Source organism: Oryctolagus cuniculus, chromosome 11 (assembly GCF_964237555.1).
Source record: "Oryctolagus cuniculus chromosome 11, mOryCun1.1, whole genome shotgun sequence".
NCBI lineage: Eukaryota > Metazoa > Chordata > Mammalia > Lagomorpha > Leporidae > Oryctolagus > Oryctolagus cuniculus.
In genome coordinates, this window is record NC_091442.1 from 25,742,390 (window position 1) to 25,762,104 (window position 19,715).

At 57.4% G+C, this 19,715-nt stretch overlaps 1 protein-coding gene across 1 annotated transcript; it reads right to left on the reverse strand.

Annotated features, from left to right (window-relative positions):
• Positions 1-592: 592 nt before the first annotated feature.
• On the reverse strand, positions 593-14,618 carry CCM2L (CCM2 like scaffold protein). The gene is made up of 10 exons (XM_017341701.3): positions 14,515-14,618; positions 12,838-13,008; positions 11,330-11,413; positions 11,054-11,237; positions 9,666-10,102; positions 7,095-7,230; positions 6,058-6,121; positions 3,412-3,541; positions 2,704-2,842; positions 593-1,921 (listed from the first exon to the last, which is right to left on the reverse strand). Exons 1-10 carry the CDS (start codon positions 14,542-14,544, stop codon positions 1,632-1,634), a joined length of 1,665 nt encoding a protein of 554 aa, XP_017197190.2. The 5' UTR covers positions 14,545-14,618; the 3' UTR covers positions 593-1,631.
• Between the last annotated feature and the right edge of the window lie 5,097 nt (positions 14,619-19,715).

Here is a 19,715-nt window from a genome sequence, read left to right on the forward strand (position 1 = left end):
TGGGCTGGCCCGGCCCTGTCTGTTGAGGACACTTGGGGAGTGAACCAGTGGATGGAAGAGCTCCATCTGTCTCTGTCTGCCTTTCAGACATACAATAAACAACATCAGAAGGGCCTTGCATGGACCAACGATGCTGCGGTGATCACTTGCCACAATCTGAGAATGACTCGTGGGACTCGTTGGACCTGAAGTCTTCTTGCAAAATCGACGCGAACAGGACCTGCCTCAGGCCCAGTACCCCACCCCTGGCCATGAAAGCCTCTCACAGCTTTACAGGTGAATCCTGTCTCCTCTGTGTGTCTGGCCCCCTCCGAGGTCTTGTCCCTTTAACCCTCCCAGGCTTTATTCTGGCTGTGCAGCTGCTGTCCTGGCCCTGGCTTCGTCCTCTCCGACCCCGTCATCAGATTTCTTTGGTTACCTAGGCCCAGGGCAGCAGGCTGTGGGGCCTTGGGGATTTTCAGCTTAGGGCTGGACACAGAGCCAGGCGGTAAGGATGGCTGACTTCTGTTTCTTCTCCCCTGACCATCTCCTTAATGCCCAAGTTCCCATCCTATTTCTCCCAGGCAGATCAGGTAAACTGAGTCTGAAAGTGTTCAACGTGTAAGGGAGCAACATTTATTGAACACTGTGGTCTCAATCTTCATTAACCCCCGTGACCACCCCATGTGGCAGGTGGGGCTGCCCTCACTGGACACATGAAGAAATAGGAAGCTCCCAGAGGACAGGAGCCCTGGACCTGCCTGGCTCCAAACCTGAGATCTCCAAATCCCCAAATCCCGGCTCCAGATCCAAGATCTGAACAAGCAACTGGCTCAGTCTCAGGGCCAAGACGGGGACCCCACACTCCCTGAGTCAGGCCCCACTGGAGGGAAAGCTCTGCTCCACACTGACAACGCAACTCCTGCCAGCAGCCAGGGGAGACCCTGCTACCAGCACCTTATAAAGACCCTCCATTTAGCTGGGCAGTTTAGGGCAGTATCTAAGGGCAATCCTGAGATTCCCTCATGTCTGTTTCTCTGTTCTTGAACCTGAGTTTTCCAGTCTATAATGAGGGTAACTTCAAAAAGTACATGGAAAATGGAATTAAAAGATTAAGTTTACTTTGGTGCAAAATTAAAAAAAAATCTGTGCATGTGACAGGTCTTCAAAGAGTTCAGGGAAAATGCACATTGTTAAAAGAGCATTCATGAATCTCAAAATTCTTTTGCTCCAAAATAAATATCTTTTAATTCCATTTTCTACAAACTTTTTGAAGTCCCCTCCTGAAATTAGGACAAGGGTGCCCTCGGCTCTGAGAATTCTTTTCTCCATCTGCCAGCAGCTGGAGCCCACTCCTCAGCCCTCTCCCTGGGGGTATCGGGGAGGAGGGGGGCTCCTGGGATCTGGGACTGTGGAGACCAAAGTAGGGCCTAAGGGTTGGCAGAGGGTAGAGTCCGGCCTCGTCCGCCCCCTGCAGGACACTCTCGGTACTGCAAGGACCCGAGTCCCAGCACAGAGACGAGGTCCCGGGCAGCTGGGGTAGCACTTGGGGGAGGGACCCTGGGGCCGGGGACCCCGGGCAATAATGACTGCGACTCGGACAGGCAGGCTGCAGGGCCGCTCCCCTTGCGAGCTCTCTTCTTGGAAGGCGGCTACAGGTAGTTGTCTTCAGCCGCGTCGCCCGCGCCCTGGGCGTCGTCGTCGTCGGGGGCCAGCGCCTCGATGTCGTGCGTGATGTCTACCAGCAGCCGGTGGAAGGCCTGCGCCTCGGGCCTCTGCGCCGCCTCGTCGTAGCTGCGCACGGCCGACGCCGACGTGGAGCTCATGCTGCGCTTGATGCGGCCGAAGCTGTCGGTGAGGATGCCGCCCTCGCGGATGCCCACGCCCTCCAGGAAGCCCTCGAAGTAGCCGATGTCCTGGTCGGGGATGAAGGGCCGCATCCCTGCAGCCACAAGGCAGGCTGATTCCCCGGGGGCCTGCGGCCCCTCGCGAGCCCCCAGTTCCAGTCCCCACTGCTGTGTGCTCTGCCCAGGGCCCCTCGGTCGGAGCGGTGGACAGCGAGGAAGGCTGGGCAGGCGGTCAATGCTCACTCGCGCCCACGGGTTATTAACTACGGCCGCCCTGGCCCCATTTTCTAGCTCTGTGAACTGCTTTGAGCCTCACTGCCTGCAGCTGTGAGAGTACCTGCACCTGTTCCAGGAGGGCAGGGCTGCAGGGCATCCGGGGATTACACAGCAAGGTGCTAGCACAGGGGAGCCATACACAGTAGGTGCTCTCTCTGTCCCTGCTTCCCAGCTGTGTGACTGCTCCAGGCCTCGGTTTCCTGGTGCACAAGGGGGTCAAGGGACAATTCTCGCATCTGCTTCCCAGAACTGGGGACACTCAGTGAGATGACGCAGTGACTGCCACACACATGCTAGCTTAGGACCGTTAGCGTTCCTGCTGTTGCTGGCTGTGTGACCTCGGGCAAGTTCCCCAGCCTCTCTGAGCCTCAGCTTCCTCGTGGGGTGAGATGGGGAGAATCCCTGGTCTCCTGGCTTCGCTGTGAAGAGGAAATGACTGCCCGGTGCTTTCTCAGCCGCCTGGTTCTGTGCACCCCAGCCTCACCTGCCCCAGGGATCGTATGCTCTCGCCCTCACCACAGGCTGCAGGATAAGGACCTTGGCTGGGACAGGCACGGAGGAGGAGGAGGGGCCTCCGCTGACCCTGGGGGCGGGGGCTCACCAAGGAGGAGGAACTTGCGCCGGTCCCCGTAGAGCTTCAGCAGGCCGGCGCAATAGTCCTGGATGGGCAGCCCCAGCCGGTACTCCCGCAGCAGCACGGCAAACTGCTGGATCTCGGGGGGCCCCAGCTTGCTCCGCAGCTGCAGACGACACCACTGGCAGTCAAGCCCAGGGAGGCACCACGCCCGACCTCTGCCCACCAGACCTGGCCGGAGCCCTCACGAGGGGGCAGCTCTGGCCCGATCCTCCTCGCCACACGGCCGGCTTGAGGCACACCCAGACGCGCTGGGGTGTGGACTCAAGCTGCCTAGTTCAGATCCTGGCCTGTCATCGGCCAGCTCTGCACTCCTGGGCAGGTGACGGCCTCCCTGGCCCCTGCCCACCCCAGCTGCAAAGTGGGGCCCGTGATAGGGCTGCTGGGGACACACGGAAGGTGCTTGCACAGGGTCTGCTGGACGGCAAGCATGCAGCCCATGCCAGTGGCCAGCGCTCAGGTCTTCTCCCAGCGGCCACCTCGGGTCCTCTCCCAGCAGCCATCTCAGGTCCTCTCCCAGTGGGCTCGGTGACCGCCTTACCTCGTCTCTGCCCTGAGCTCTGAAGTCTTCCGCTCTGGTTTGTCCAGGACGATGCCTGACTCCTGGATGTGCCCAGGGGCACTCCCACCTCTGGGCCTTTGCCCACGCTGTTCCCACTGCCTGCCCCAGCTCACCGTGACCATGTAATCCTGCAGCTGCTCCAGGCCCAGGCCGCTGTGGTCACTGCTGCTGCAATGGGAGCCGTGGAAGGAGGGTGTGGACGTGCCGCTGTAACAGGCTTCAAACGTGTCCTGGGAGCCGTTGCTGCGGGGACAGGAGGAAAGGAGCCCTCACTCGCCCTCACCCCCCACCCCCTGCCCTGAGCCGGCTGAAGGTGGATGGCCACGGCTACTGCTGCTCCCATTCTGGCCTCCCGCACCCCTGCATGACTGGCCCCTGGCCACCTCCCAGGCCTCCCCCTGCTCTGGTGCCACCTTCTCCTTTTCGCTCTAATACTCCACCCACCTCCTCACCTCTGGGCCTTTGCACATGCTCTCCCCTCACCTTTTGCTTAAGCCAACCCTTGCTCATCATTTGCCCCTAAACGTCCTCTCCCCAGGAAAGCATTCCCTGACCCCCCTGAGACTGGCTCAGTGTGCTCACGGAGCCTGGCAGGGAACCCACGACGTGCAAGGCCTTCCCGGCCCTCCGGCCCTAACAGCCTCTGCCGCAGCCACAGCGGCCACCCGCCTGTGCATCAAACGCCTCGGGTCCTTGCCCATGCCGTTCCCTCTGCTGGAGTGCTCTTCCCTCTTTCATCCTCCAGGTCTTGGCTCAAGTGTTGGATGAGGTGGGGTCTCCCTCAGCCCCTCTGGCAGCACCCCGAACTTCTCTGGAGTGCGCATGACCATTAGGGCTGGTAACCATTAAATAGTGACTTCGTGGCTTCCTGCTCTAGACGGTGAACTTGGCTACAGGGTTTTGTTTCCTGAGAACATACTGTGTGCCAAGCACAGGCCTTGGCCTCTGTCTTTCCTGCTGTAGCCCCGGCACACAGCTCAGTGCCAGGCAGGTAGAAGGAACTCAAGAAATATTGCTTAGTTACACATTAGCCTTAGCTGGGCGGGGTGGGGAGGCGTCATCGTGGCACAGTGGGCTAAGTCGCCACTTGAGAAGCTGGCTTCCCATACCAGAGTTGCTGGTTCGAGTCCCAGCTGCTCTGCTTCTGATCCAGCTTCCTGCACATGTGCCAGGGTAGGCAGCAGGTGATGGCCCAAGTGCTTGGGTTCCTTCCTGTGGGAGACTGGGAAGGAGTTCTTGGCTGTTGGCTTCAGCCATTTGGGGAGTGAACCAGAGGACAGAAGATCTTTCTCTGTCTCTGTCTCTCCGTCTCTCTCTTTCAAATAAATAAACACATCTTAAGAAAACGAGTCCGCCGTGGGCTCACGCCTCCTGGTGCCGGCGTTGTTCCAGAACCCTCTCCATGTAGCTTCGTGATTCCAGGTGTGGGCCCTGAAGCCAGCCTGTTTGTGTTCAATCCTACAACTCATGAGCCACTGGTCCTAGGGAAACTTAATGCTTGTTTCTCTATTCCTCAATCTGAAAACGGATGGTAAAACTTGGTGTCACTGTGGGAATGAGAAGCGTTCATCTTTGGGAATCGCATGGAGTCCTGCCATGCAGGCAGCAAACGGGAGCCGCTGGCATGCCGCCGCCGCCATGTTGGTTTCTGAAACGCGGTGCCTAAGGAGCAGCACTCGGCACATGCAAGCTGGGCATCAGCCCCCTCACGGCGTCCCTCTCTCCACAGACACCAGGCTGTTCACAGACTAGGGCACATGGGACTAAGAAGAAAGGCTAGGGGCAGTGTTGTGGCGCAGAGGGTTAAGCCGCTGCCTGTGACGCCAGCGTCTCATATGAGCAGCGGTTGAGTCCCCATTGCTTCACTTCTGATCCAGCTCCCTGCTAATGCACCTGGGAAAGCAGCAGAGGATGGCTCAAGTCCTTGGGCCCCTGCACCCATGTGGGGGACCCAGAAGAAGCTCCCGGCCCCTGCCTGGCCCAGCCCTGGCCACTGTGGCCATTTGGGGAGTGAACCAGTGGATGGAAGATCTCTTTCTGCTTTTCAAATACATACGTACATATATGTTTATGCTTTTTTTTTTTTAAAAAAAAAGGGTAATTCTGTTGCCACTAAAAAGATAATAGGGCTTATATCACTGACAGAGAAGGATGTTTTCCAACCCCAAGTCCTTAGACCCACAAGGGTAACCTCTTGTGCTGGTTTGTCCTGGACGTTTTAGTTTAGCACAGAAAATCCTGCGTCCCGGGAAGCCCTGGGCCACCCGGGGGGATGGTCACCTAACCAGTGCCCGGCCGTGTTCCCCCCAGACAGTTTAAAATCCTGTTTTCCAGCCTTACGTGCTGGGCACGTGACCAAGTTCCAACCAATGAGGTGGAAGCAGACGTCAGTGGTGGGAATTCCAGCAAAGCGCTTTAAAACTGCCCGGAACGCCTGCCCTGTCTTGAATAAGCTACCCTTTTCCATGGTTTTCTATTACATGGGACCCAAACAAGAGCCAACCGGCACAATTTTTTGACGTCAGTTGTGACTTGGACTCTGCAGGTCCCTTGCCGGGATGACTGGGCCATGTGGACCCAGGGCTGGGTTCTGGTGACCCCTGCGTCCGTCTCTCAGGGGTCTGGAAGCTCCCCAGAGTCCGGGACCCCGCTTACCTCCCACCCGCAGTGCCCACGTCTCAGCACAGGGCCAGTTCGGTCCTTCCCTGCTACCCTCTCTAGCCTGACCGTGAGTGCGGGGAGTCGGGGGCGGCACCTACAAGGAGCTGCAGCAGCTGAAGTCGGCGTCGTAGGCGTAGGTCCCGTCCGTGTGGCAGCTCTCACCTGGGTCCGGCAGACAGAGGCACCGTCAGGGGCGGCACAGCAGAGCCCAGCACGCCCAGCCCCCGGGGCCCCGACCTCAGCCTTCATGTTGGGTGGGGTCCTGCCTGGCACCAGCGCAGCCGCTCTGGGCACCTCCCCCAGGCTCCTGACGAAGCAGCTTCCTACCTGCCTCATGGCGCCTTGGGGAGGCAGAGGAAGGAACAGGTGAGGGAGATTCTTGCGAGCTGTGTGTGTGTGAAGAGGAAGCACTATGGACACAGAACTTTCTCCTGGCCATCACTTCGCAGGTGCATGAACCTGCCCCGGCCTCCTGACCTCGGCTCACTGCACCCATTGCCTCCCACTGACTGCCCAGGTGAGCCCAGTTCTCACGGCCCCATCCATGACAAGCCCTGAATCGCTGGCAGCTGCCTCACGCTCTATAGCGCTGGCACGCTCTATAACCTGAGCGTTCTAGGGGCGGGGCCACAGCTGCTTCTGCTCACCAGTGTGCCCTGGAGGTTGGGCATGGGCTGGAGGTAGTAGATTCTCAACACATGTCTGTTGCTGAATGACCTCATTCATTTGCCTGTCATCCCCGGGGGATCCCTAACTCCCCCGCTGCACAGGTGGGAGGGTCTTCAGGAGAGAAGAGGCAGCCCCTGGGTGCTGCAGCCACACAGCGGGCCGGGCTGCAGGGGGCAGCGGCGGAGGCAGGAGGGGAATTCACTCCATGGCCGTGAAGGCAGCTGCAGTTAGAGGCTTTCGCCTCAGCCTGGGCATCGCAGTAAGCACACACGTACGTGCCTGGGTTTCCGCACAACAGGGAGGAACATCCACCTGCGAGGCTCCGCCTGAACTTGGCACCCTGAGCGTCTTTGAGGACGCCAGGTTTGACTTGGCGTTCTAGCTACACACCGTGGCGCACTACAGCTGCGGCGGGGGCCTCTCGGGATGTCTCGGCTCGGCGCAGGCGAGGAGGCCAGGTACTCACTGCGGCTGCAGAGCCATGGGCGTTCGGGTGTGGATGTGTAGTGGTAGCCAGCCCGGTCCACGCACTCGATGCTCTGGTCCCCGTAGATGATCTGGAAGACTTGGCAGATGAGTGCGCAGGACTCCTCGGCGGCGTCCTGGCCCAGAGAAGGGGAAGGGTCAGGCCGCACCGCTGCCGGCTGTCCCTGTTTCCTCCCTCCCTCCCTCTCACTCACACACCCGTTCACATCACCTGTCAAGATCCTATGGTCGCTGTCTGGCTCTTAGCACCTGTTTAAAAGGGGACTGCTAGATCCTCCTGAAGCTTATCTAAAGTGAGCCCTAATTAAATTTAAATGTGGAGGTTGAGGACCCAAGAGGGGAAGTGATCTGCCAGAGGAGAAATAATCAACATAGTTCTACTATGGGATGCTGTGTCTAGATAGGAGCTTCCTGGTACCCAGTGCACAAACCGAAGTGGGATGAATACATAAATGCCAGTCTCTGGGTAGAAGGAGTTCAAGTTCTTGGATGCAAACTTTTTGAGACATTTACTTCATCATATCTTTAAGCAACAGACAAAGAAAGACAATAACTGATGGAAAGACCATCCTCATGCTATTCCTATTTTATATCTATAAGAGCCCATGATGTAAATTAAGTCGTAACTCAGGGTGAGCATTCTGGAATAGTGGGGTATGCTACCATCAACCAAAGATTGATCCTTATAGTAGCCCTACAGGTCAGGCAGAGCAGAGAGGACCCTCACTCTATAAAGACACCGTGGCTCAGAGAGGGTAAGTGACCCACCCAGGCTCACAGAGCAGGTTCATGGCATAACAGTGACAGGCAGGTTTTGTGACTCTTGCTCCTGTACCCTTCCTGGGATTGCAGTGCCTCAGATGGGAGGCCAGAGGCTCAAACCCCTCCCCCCCAGAAGTGACTATTTACTCATCTCTCCATCCTCTCATGCAGCAGGCACTGGGCCAGACCTGTAGGCAAAGCCCTCGTGTACAGTAGGACAAACAAAGCCCACGGCTGCATCTGTCTGGAATCTGGTTTCCTTCTTCCTCAGCTGCAGGCTCCCAGTTAAATGGCACAAACTCGCTTCTCTGTTCAAAAGGGGTCCCCTCCCCCCATTCACCCTTCCTGGAAGCTGCTTTTCATCGTCTTGGTCCCCATCACAAGGTCTCACACTAGGACTTGTGCTCATTTACCCACTGGTGTCCACTGCGAGGCCCAGGTCTAGATGCACCTGGAACACGCAGGCTTCTTGCATTCTAGAATGAGGTCAGCCTGGCTGGAGTAGAATAAAGCGAGAGGGTAGGAAGGGATGGGGCTGAGAGGTGGGTGTGGTGGCTGAGTGTGTGTGTGAATGAGAGAGAGGGAGGGAGAGGGAGAGAGGTGTTAAAGTTCACTGCAAGGTTTCCACCACGGCAATGCAAGGCTGAAGCTGCCATTAGGTGTCATGGGGAGAGCAAGGGAGTCGTAACAGCGGGTTTTTCACGGCGTGGGGGAGCTTGTGGACTCAGCTTTGGAACTGTCAAGAGCTGAATGGAGATTAGGTGAAAGGTGCATTCTGGGGAATTCTCAGGGTTTTTAAGGCATGGGAGTGGACCTCATCCAGAACAGTGTTGACAAAGGAGAGAAGAGGGGCAGAGAGCAAGCCTGGGGCACTCCAGTGGTCCGAAGCTGGAGAGGAGAGGAGAGACCAGCTCCTGAGAAGGCCCAGGGAGGCGGAAGGACCAGGGGAGGAGGAAGCTGGTGTCAGGTGAGAGCATTTCCAGGGCTGGGGGCAGCTGTAGTGCCCCAGTGTCCTGCATATTATCCACCTGCCCCTCCGGTTTGCTCAGCACCGTTCCCATAGACAGGGAGCCGCTGGCCACTGGTCAGAGAAGCTTGGGAGGCTGAGGAATGAGAGGCGCGTGCTGGACTGTGAGCTCCCCAAGACCAGCCCCATGACGTCTTGTGCCCTCAGCCCCCACGGCACCAGCCCAGCGCCCAGCATGTAGTTGGTACTCAACACGGCCCAGTGAGTTGAAGCCAGGGTGAATGGGGAGGGGTCCACGTCCACACCGCAAGGACGCAGTAGGGGGTCTGCCTCAGTGGCCGCCTCGGCTCCCGGGAGCACCAGCTCTGCCCTTCCCGGGTTTCAGGCTGGAAATCAGCACCTGCTTCCTGTGCAGCCTTGCACAGGTTATTTAACCAGAGGGTCCCGGGTTCCTTGTCTACAGAATGGGGATGGTCGTCATATGTGCTGCTCTGGTGGCTGTGAGAATTCAACAGTTATTGCTGTCCCGCCCCGGTGCGGGTTGCCTCTAGCTTAGTGACCGGTGATTCCTGGCTTGGTGATGGCTACAGAGACAGCAGGGACAGCTACAGCACTGGGAAGCAGCAGGGCTGGACGAGGGAGTTAGCCCGGCTATCCGACGTTTTGAGTTTTAGTTCCATTGAGGAACCCCCGGGGAGGTGTCCAGGACTGGACTGTGGCCACCGAAGTCCCGGGTGTGGTCTTCCGGGGCAGACCCCAAGAACCCAGAGAACCGGGCGGGGTGGGGGCCAGAGAGGGAGAAGTCGGTGCGCTCAGGCTCACCCTGTCCGCTACAGCCAGGATGACCAGGTTGCAGTACGCGTCGGGACTGGGGTCCTGCGGGTCCAGCGGGTTGGGCCCCGGGTGGCGCCGCTCCCAGCTGCCGCCGCCGCCCGCCTGCCTGCGCTCCCAGCTGCCGCCCGGCTTGCCCGCGTGCCGCCGCTCCCAGCTGCCGCTGAACGTCTGCCGCCGCTCCCAGCTGCCCGACGCCCGCGTCCCGGCGCGCTGCCGCTCCAGGCTGCCGCCGCCGCCGCCTGCCCGGGCCTCGGCGCCCGCGCCCCCGCCCCACGCCACGCGCCAGTCCAGGCTGCAGATGGTGTGGCGCCGCTCCGCCGTGCCCACCCGCCGCTTCTCGGGCGCTGCGCCTGGTGGGCCCGGGTCGCGCCCCGCACCGCCGGGGCTGGCATCCACGCCTGCGGGCACTGGGTCCACGCCCAGACCTAGGAGAGGCCGGGGGCAAGGTTGGGACATCAGCCGAGGTCAGCTGGAGGATCCGACCCCGCTGCTCAGGGTCTCCAGCCACCCCGGGCCTCAGGCCTACCCCTGGATTCAGGATTCGACATAGCACAGCCCGTTGCCGCCCAGCTTCGCTTGCGTTCGGGCGCCGCCCCCTCCCCCTTTAGGCTTCACCCCTGGCTTGGACTTCTCCGAGGCTATGCAATTCCAACCACCCCCCTGGCCCTCGACACAGACCTGCCCTCTGACCTGAGGGTGGTGGTCAGGCTGTCCCTCTACATTGGAGCCTAAATTAGGATCCTGGCCTTGCTTGGATCAGATTTACCCACTGTCTTCAACCCTGCCCACCCTGTCCCCTAGACTGATGTCAGCCACAGCCCACTTAGGTCTCCGCCTGTAGGTCAGACCGGGTCCCAGACTCCTCCCCCCCTCTAGACCACGCCCCTTGCCTGACTCCGCCCTTAACCTGGGTTCTGAGCGTAAGCCAGAGTTTCTAGGCCAGACCTTGGTCATGGCTCAGACCCCGCCCTAGACACACCCCACCCCCAACCTGGACTCCACCCTAGCTAGGCTCCACCCAAGACTGTCCCCCAATCTAGACGCCACCCATAGACAGACTCCGCCCTTAACTTCGGATCTGCTCCTATGCCTGACTCTTCCTGGGCCAGATCCGGCCCCTAGGCCTGTCCATGCTCCCCTGGCTCCTCATTTGGCCTCCGGATGGTGGATCAGCCCCAACCTCAGGCTTTGCCTTCTTGCAACTGTCTTTTTCAGCCTGCCCTTCGTCTCAGGGTAGAGTGGTCAGGCCTTTGCCATCGTCTGCTCTCCCAGTCTGAGGCCCGCGCCCAGCCGCAGGTCACGCCTACACCCAAGATTCTTCCCCTCACTTCTGCTCCCCCCCCTCCCCCGCCGCCGCCAGGCCCCGCCCCTTATACCGGTCTTAAGCACTAGCAGGTGCAGCGCGTCGTCCTGCAGGTAGGAGGCGGCGGCGATCTCGTGCGTGGGGATGCGCAGGATGAGCTCCTCGTTGTCGCGCCAGGTGAGCAGCAGGCAGCGGGCCGACAGGCTCAGGATGCTGTCCTGCTCCGCCGTGGTCTTCAGCGGCAGCTCCTTCAGCTGCTGCAGGGTGGGGGCGTCGGGGCTCCTGAGTGCTCGGGGCGCGGGAAAGGGAGCCGCGGGCGCCACCCAGCCCTCCCTTCCCACAGTCTCACCCTGGCCGTGTCCAGAAGCTGCAGGAGCTCGTCCCGGCTCGAAGGGTTCAGGGAGGAAGTCACCCAGGTGAGGTGGCCCAGGAACTGGATGGGAAAGGGGGTAGGAGCAGGGCACAGGGACGTCACCCGGAGCCCCCTCGCCGTCACAGGGCCGGTAGACTAGGAACATCTGAGTTAATAATAGCTTGGCCATGTTTATTAAGCTCTTAATAGAAGCCGGACACAGTTCTGAGCCTCATTCATCCTTGCTTTAAGAATGAGAAAAAACCGAGGCATGACGAGGCTAATTTGAAAACTGAACATAGCGTCCTATAGCGTGCGCTTCCAGAGCGAAGCGGAAGTCATGCTCGCTGCCTGCAACAAGTGCCGGCCTGTGTGTTTCCTCCTGGCCAGAGAGGCGTCGGGGTCCAGGTGACCACAAGTCACTTGTTCTCTGTCCTGTTCTGGTGTAGAGCCCAGTGGAAAGGGAAGAAGGTTGTAGAATCAGCCCAGCATTTTTTTTTTTTTTTTTTTGACAGGCAGAGTGGACAGTGAGTGAGAGAGAGAGAGAGAGAGAGAGAAAGGTCTTCCTTTACCGCTGGTTCACCCTCCAATGGCCGCTGCGGCCGGCACACCGCGTTGATCCGATGGCAGGAGCCAGGTGCTTCTCCTGGTCTCCCATGCGGGTGCAGGGCCAAGGACTTGGGCCATCCTCCACGGCCCTCCCGGGCCAAAGCAGAGAGCTGGCCTGGAAGAGGGGCAACCAGGACAGAATCCGGTGCCCCGACTGGGACTAGAACCCTGTGTGCTGGCGCCACAAGGTGGAGGATTAGCCTAGTGAGCCGCGGCGCCGGCCTCAGCCCAGCATCTTGTTGGGAGGAGATGCTTGGAGCCAGAAAAGCATTGCCTTCAGTCTTGTGCTAAGAATGAACTTTTTCATTAATTTCTGGCAGGTGCGTTCTACCAACCAAATCCCTTCTCTTCTGATTTCCTGTGAAACTTCAGCCCTCAACTTTAAGTAGCTTGCCTAGCTTTTCTCTCTGTGCAGGGCTGACAGTTAAATCTGAATTTCAGATAACAACGACTGTTTTTCTCTCTCAGTTTTGTGGTGCTTTGAGTGCCATGTGATATTTGGGACATACTGGGATAGTATCCATTGCTTATGTGAAATTCAGGATTACCTAGGCGGCCTGTTATTTGCTAAGCCTGGCAACGCTGAATGAGGAGTGCCCCCTGCTCCTTCGCAGGATTCACAAACAGAAATAGTGCCCTTGGAGACTCAGTCCCCAGCTGGGGCAGAGTGGCCTGGGGAGGTGCAGGGGGTCTGCTCCCCGCCACTCTCCCCTGGGTGGAAGTTGGAGCCCCATATGGTAGATGGGGGTCCCTCACTAAGGACCCCCGGCATAAGGCAGGGGCAGAGGCCTATATGAACACAGCTGCAGCTTCCCCCGCGAGAGATAGGGTGGCCCAAGAGCCGGTATGGAGGACAGGCAGGTCCCTCCTGACCCCAAGGTCGTTCCCACACGCACCTTGACCTCCTTCTCCAGGTAGTCACACAGCAGAATCTGGGGGTCGATGAGGTAGTCGGGAGGATAAAGGGGCAGGGAGTGCAGTGGCCGGCGGCTCACGCTGGTCCGGCAGGCTGCCTGGCGGCGCCCGGCCTTGGGGAACACCAGTCTTCGGATGGGAGAGACAAAGGCCTGGGAGGGTGCAGAGTAACCATGGTAACAGTGGTTGCCCGGGCTGAGCGCGCCCCACGCTCGCTGTGCTGCTTACAGGGCCTCACGTGATTCTCTCGACAGCTCTGTGGAAGGGGCACCTCTATGAGTTCCACTTCACAGATGGAGAAACCGAGTCCTAGAGAGGGCACTAACTGATAGTCACCAGCTAGTAGTAGTGAAGCCAGTAGTTCACCCTGGGCGGTCCTGCTCCAAAGCCTGCATCCTAAATACCCAGGTGATGGTGTAGCCCCTGCCTGCCAGGTGCAAGGAGTGAGCGGGGTCAGTTAGGAGTCAGTGTGGCTGAGCGGTAGGTGCACAGGTGCTGGCCAGGCCGTCTTCTGTGCTTCCCTAAAAGTTACAAATGACTAATAAGTGCATTTAAGTAGAACCCAGGGACACCTGCGTAGAAATGACCCGGATCAAGTTAAAGGTGAAAATCCAGGGCCCCAGCCCAGACCCATACAATCTGGATCTCAAATTCTGAGCAGGACCCTGGGGTCCAGCACCAGCTGCTGCAGGTCTCCACCTGGGACCCTGAGAGAAATAAATACAGGTTCTCGGGCCCCATCCCACAGCCCCTGAGTCTGACCGTGGGCGTCTAGGCCGGGAGCCGGGGCTCAGCCAGCGTCCCAGCCCCCACCCTGGCTGCCCTTTATAACTGCCTGGGGAACTTCTAGAGTGGCAGGCTTCCAGGCAGGTTTTTTCATAATATGCGTTTTCTAGAAGCATTTTGGAAGGCCCTCATATGCAGGGATTTCAAAAACAATTTGCACCAAAATCAACTTAGCTTTTAGCTCCATTTGTCCTTGAACTTTCTGAGGTGCCCTCAAATAATCTTGACTTCTGAGTCCTCTGCGATTCACATGGGTGCCTTTTAGAACAGCTCTGACCCAGGCTTCCCAGAAGAAGAGGGCTCTGTGGGGATGGGGGCGGGGCTGGAATCTGAGGAGCTCCCCAAAGACAGCCAGGTGAGATGCCCCGAGAAGCAGGCTGGAAAACTGAGTGAGGCATGAAGGGGTGAGGGGCAGGGGCTGGAGAGGGTGGCTCCCGGGCTGGGGCCTTGGGAGCGGGCCCTGTAGGAGATCCGAGGGCAGGGCTAGGCTGGAGCACGGTAGGCAGTCTCCCTGGCACAGGACTGTCCTGCTGGGGCCCTCCTGGGAGGGGTGGTGGGGAGCAGAGGAGTGGATCTGCTGGGTGTATGTCTGCCCCTCCACCTGAGAAGCTGAGAGGAAGCCCCCGGGGAAGCAGGTCTCCCTGGATCAGTTTCCCAGGAAGGTCCTTCTCCATTGGCCCATTCCCAGGACGGCACAGGCCACCGAGAGTGGAGAAACAGCTTAGTGTGTGGCTGCCCAAGGGTGGCAGGGAAGGTCCCTGCACAGGAGAGCAAGGCTGCGTTTGTGCCACTTGTTCCCCCTCCCCCAGGCTCTCCCTTTCCCCAGCTTCAGGGGCGACACTCTGCCCTGCCTCCCCCCAACTCCCACCTACCTTCTTCCCTTTCTTGACTTCATATTCCATGGTGCAGTGTCCCCTCTGCTCCTGCTACCCTCCTGGCCACCCCTCCAGCCCCCCTACCCCCACCCGGTTTTCCTTTGTTCTTTTTCCTGCCTGATCGGAAACTCCACCAGCCCTGGAGTTCCTGTCCCTCCCATCTGCTGGCGGGGAGGAGGGGATGGAGGACACAGCCTTGGGACCCTCCAGCTGGGGAGAAAGTCTCAAGGTCTCCAGCTGTCAGGGGGGCTTGGCGGCTGAATGGGCCTGGGGAAGGGTTTCTTAAATTTGGAGTCCAAATTCGGAAAATCCCAAGTTCCAGGCCTATTTAGGTCATTGACCTTGATGTGTAACCTTGGCAAGGCAAATCAGTGCCTTTACAGCCTGCTGCCCCCACCCCTCTAGGAATGGGGGCAAATGTGGCCCCTTCCCCGGGCAGCCCTGGGGAGAGGGGGATGAGAGTGGTAGAAAGCGCTTCATCACGGTAGAGTGCCCAGGCAAGCTATGATTTAAAATCCATCATCGCTCTTCAGGAAGGCAGAACGCGTAGCTCCCGACGGCTGCCCGAGTTTGAATCCTGGCTTTGCCACTTTATGCGGGTGGTGACCTCGGACAAGTCCCACATCCAGTTGTGGCTGTTCCCTGTCTGTAAGTGGGCACAACACTGGTATGATCTCGCAATGACCTGTAAGGATTAAATGCACTTAGAAGCGCTCCTGGCACATAGGAAGTGCTCAACAAATACCAACCATCTCCCTGTCTCTGGGTCCTGGGCTGTTTAACATCTCTTGGGCGAATACTAGGTGGGCAAGGTCCCTCCTGTGGCTATGCACTGAGCACTTGAGCACATTTACTCTCTCATTCCTCACCGTGGTGGGGGTACCACTACTCCTTTTTTTTTTTTTTAAAGATTTATTTAATTTTTTGAAAGTTACAGAGAGGTAGAGGCAGAGAGAGAGAGAGAGAGCGCGCACTTCCATCTGCTGGTTCACTCCTCAAATGACCACAAACACAAGCACTGGACCAGACTGAAGCCAGGAACCAGGAGCTTCATCCAGGGCTCCCACGTGGGTGGCAGGGGCCAAGCACTAGGAGCATCTTCTACTGCCTTCCCAGGCGCATTAACAGGGAACTGGATTGGAAGTGGAGCAGCTGGGACACCAGCCAGTGTCTATATAGGATGCCAGCATGGCAGGCAGTGGTTTAACCACAGCTCCAGCCCCACCATCATTCCTATTATCCAGATTTTTTAAACTGGGTTGAGACAGATGTTTGGCCTAGAAGTTAAGGCATGGTTGAGATGCCTGCATCCTGAACCAGAGTGCCTAGGTTTAAGTCCTGGCTCTGATTCCAGCTTCCTGGGGGGCAGCAGTGATGGCTGAAGTGGTTGGGTTCCTGCCACCCACGTGGGAGAATTGGGTGGAGTTCCTGGCTCTGGCCCTGCCCCTCCTGCCCCTGCTATGACAGGCGCTTGTGGAGTGAAACGTTGGATGGGAGTCTCTCTCTCTCTCTCTCATAAATTAAAAAGAAAAAACGACAACTCAAGTGCAGAGCCTAGCTTGAGGTGGTCACACAGTGAGTGGTAGGAGACCCTGGATTTTGGCACTGGGCTGGATCTGAAGCCCCATGTTCCTTGTTCCTTAATCCCAGGACCTGTGCACTCTGCCTGTCCCACCCAGGACAGCTGGAGAGGTTCTGAGTGGCCCATGACGCCTCAGCCCTGGGAACTGCTCCTGGCCTCAGCTTTCTTTCTGGTGGGAACGATGACCCCCCCAAAGCTCTCTCCTGATCAGAGGTGCAATGAGGAAGACATGAGGCTAGGAATGAGGAAGCCACTGGGAACGGTGACGGCGACATGCCGGTGCCAGGCATTGCACTGTGTTTGGAGGCTTGGGCAGATCAGCTCAGCATAGCTGCAGGGAGAGGCTCCCAGCCACCAGCTTTCTTTTTCTCTCCCTCTGCTTAGCCCCAGCTCTCCCGCCACGCCCTCCTGCTGCCCTACATCCTGCCAGTCTCCCAAAAGCAGGGAGTGAGCTCAGCTTGCAGGGCCAACAGGAAGAGGCCAGGAGTGTGAGCCAATCCCTGACTCTGCCCTGGACATCAAAGCTCCCACTTAACCCCTTGGGCTAAGCCAGGAGTCAGAGTTTCAGCGGGGGATGAACTGTGGTCTCTTGCTCCGGCACCTCCGTGACTGGCTTTGGCAAGCCTTCTCCTTTCCTTGGGCCTCGGTTTCTCTTATCTATAAAATGGGCAGTTATAGTATTCTTAGACTAGCTGCAAACACCACTAAACTGCCGTGAAGCCTGATAGGACAATACTTTTTTAAAAGATTTATTTATTTATTGAAAGTCAGAGTTACACAGAGAAGGAGAGAGAGGGAGGGAGAGAGGAAGGGAGGGAGAGGTCTTCATCCACTGGCCACCATGGCCGGACTGCGCTGATCCAAAGCCAGGAGCCAGGAGCTTCTTCCAGGTCTCCCACATGGGTGCAGGGGCCCAAGGACTTGGGCCATCTTCTACTGCTTTCCCAGGCCACAGCAGAGAGCTGGATCGGAAGTGGAGCAGCTGGGACTCGAACCAGCACCCACGTGGGATGCTGGCACCACAGGTGGTGGCTTTACCCACTACGCCACAGTACCAGCCCCCTAGATAATATGTTTTGAATACCACTAGAAATAGAAAATGATCTCTGAATTCCCTGTCCACCAGAGCCATGGACAGATGATGTACTTAGTCAATGTCAGTGAAGGTAGCTACATTTAAATGTGAGTGACCTTGAACAAGTTATCAGTCTCTCAGAGCCTCAGAATCCTCCTATGGCAAAAGTGGGATAATGATGGCACCTGCCTCAAAGGCGGCTGCAGGAGTTAAGCGGAAACAGAAGCATACAGTGATAACACATATTATTAAAACTGTGAATCAAAAACGAGATGAGAGAAACCAAGGCCCTGCTCTCAGAGACTTAGCAGTTGTGGCAGATGGGATTCATCTCTTTTGGGCTGCCTCCAGCTGATTGGCAGGTGCTGCCTGGAGTGCTGTGTAGAGGATTATAAAAACTAGATCTACTCCCAGCAGGAAAAAGGAATTGATTAGCAATGCCTGCCATGGGCGGGAGAGGGGACTGGGGCAGCAGGTGTACAGTGCATATGCTGACCCTGATCTGGTTAGAGAGAAAGACACACAGGCAAAGAACTCTGGTATAAGGCAGGGGATTTGTTTGGGGAAGACAGATTCAGGAGCCACTCCCAAGCTGGTGGCACTGAAGCCATGTGTGCAAGCATGGATGGAAAGGAGGTTTCTTGAGACAGAGGGAACCTCTTGAACAAACACACAATACCTGGGTGGTGATGGCTCTGACTGCAAGCCACAGACAATGCCACCAAAGGCAGCTTAGACAACAGGGAAACTTGATTCTGTCAGACAAGAAGTCCAATCAGGGCTGACTAATCAAGCACCTTGACAGTGGCATCAAGGTCCTTGTATTTTCTACATTGCTGGTGGTATGGACTGAATTGTGCCTGTCCCTGTCGAGATTGGTGTGTGGAAGCCCCAACACCACCCCCGCCCCAGTATTTCAGAATCTAACAGTATTTGGAGATAGAACCTTGAAAGAAGTGATTCAGTTAAAATGAGGAGTTAGGGTGAGCCCTTATCCAATCTGACAGGTGCCCTTCTAAGAAAAGGGAATTTGGACACAAAAAGGGAGGAGCTTGTGTGTGGAGGACAGGCCGTGTGGGGACCAGCCGAGGACAGCAGTCAGGGAGCCAGGTTCTGGGAGAGCCAGCCCTGCCAGCACCTTTGTCATGGACTCGCAACCTCCAGAGCCGGAGGAAGTTAAGTCTCCGTTGTTTGAGTCGCCTGGTCTGGGGGATTCTGTTCAGCCCTGGCAGCTAACACAGCTGCTGCTTGGCAGGAGGCTGGACACGAAGCCATCTGCTTCCCCTTCTGTCTGTCTGCGTCGTGGAGGAGAAACCTTTCCTAGAGACTCCGCAGGAGACTTTCCTTAGGAACCTACAGCCGAGTACAGCAGCCAGGCTTTATTTTGGTTTTGTAGCAAAGACCCAAGTAGCAGTGACCTACGCACAAAGATGTTTATCTTCTCACGGAACAGTGGAGGCACCAGCCGCCCAGCTCCCTGGCCAGGCATGCTCTCCCTTGCTGACCCACCATGCTGCGGTTTTGGTCTCTCCGCTGAGCTGTTGTCCAGCCGACAGGCTGAATCAAAAGTGGAGAACACAGTCCCTCCCTTAATGGGAAGACCCAGAGTAGCAGAGAGCTCTCACATCTCAATGGCCAGCACTTTGTTCCAAGGCCACACCCAGCTTCAAAGGAAATGGGATCTTTTATCCTGGGTGGCCATGCAGCTAGATAAAATTTCCTTTGTAGAAAAAGGTAGGGTGAGTATTTGGCACAGGGATTCAACTGCCTCTCGGGATGCCCACATCCAATATGGTTTGCCAGGGTTTGAGTTCACATCCACTTCCTGCCCAGTTTCCTGCTGATGTGCGCCCTGGGAGTCAGCAAATGATGTCCAAGTACTTGGGTCCCTGATACCTACATAGGTGACCTGTGTGGAGTTCCTGACTCCTGGCCCAACCTTGGCTATTTCAGGCGTTTGAGGAGCAACTAGAAGATGCGAGATCGATCTGTGTGTGTCACTCTGCCTTTCTTTTTAAAAAGATTTATTTATTTATTTGAAAGGCAAAGGTGGGGTGGGGGGGAGATCATCCATCCACCGGTTCACTCTCCAAATGGCTGCAATGGCTGGAGCTGCACTGATCCGAAGCTGGCAGCTTTCTTTCAGGTCTCCCACGTGGGTGCAGGGGCCCAAGGACTTGGGCCGTCTTCTACTGCTTTCCCAGGCCACAGCAGAGAGCTGGATTGGAAGGGGAGCAACTGCACCTCGAACCAACACCCATATAGGATGCCGGCACTGCAGGTGGCGACTTTATCTGCTCCACCACAGCGCTGGCCCCAGATAAATAAAAATAAACTTTAACAAACTGCTCTCCCCACCCCATAGTGGTTCATTCAGTAAGTCTGGGAAGGGTCCTGAGACTCTGCAATCTAACAAGGTCCCTGGTGCTACTAGTCTGGGGATCATACGCTGAGAACCATGGTCTTAGGCTAATAGTGATTGACTCCTGGAGCCAGATAGGGACTCCAGCACTCCCTGAGCACTTGGTGGGGTGGCCTAGG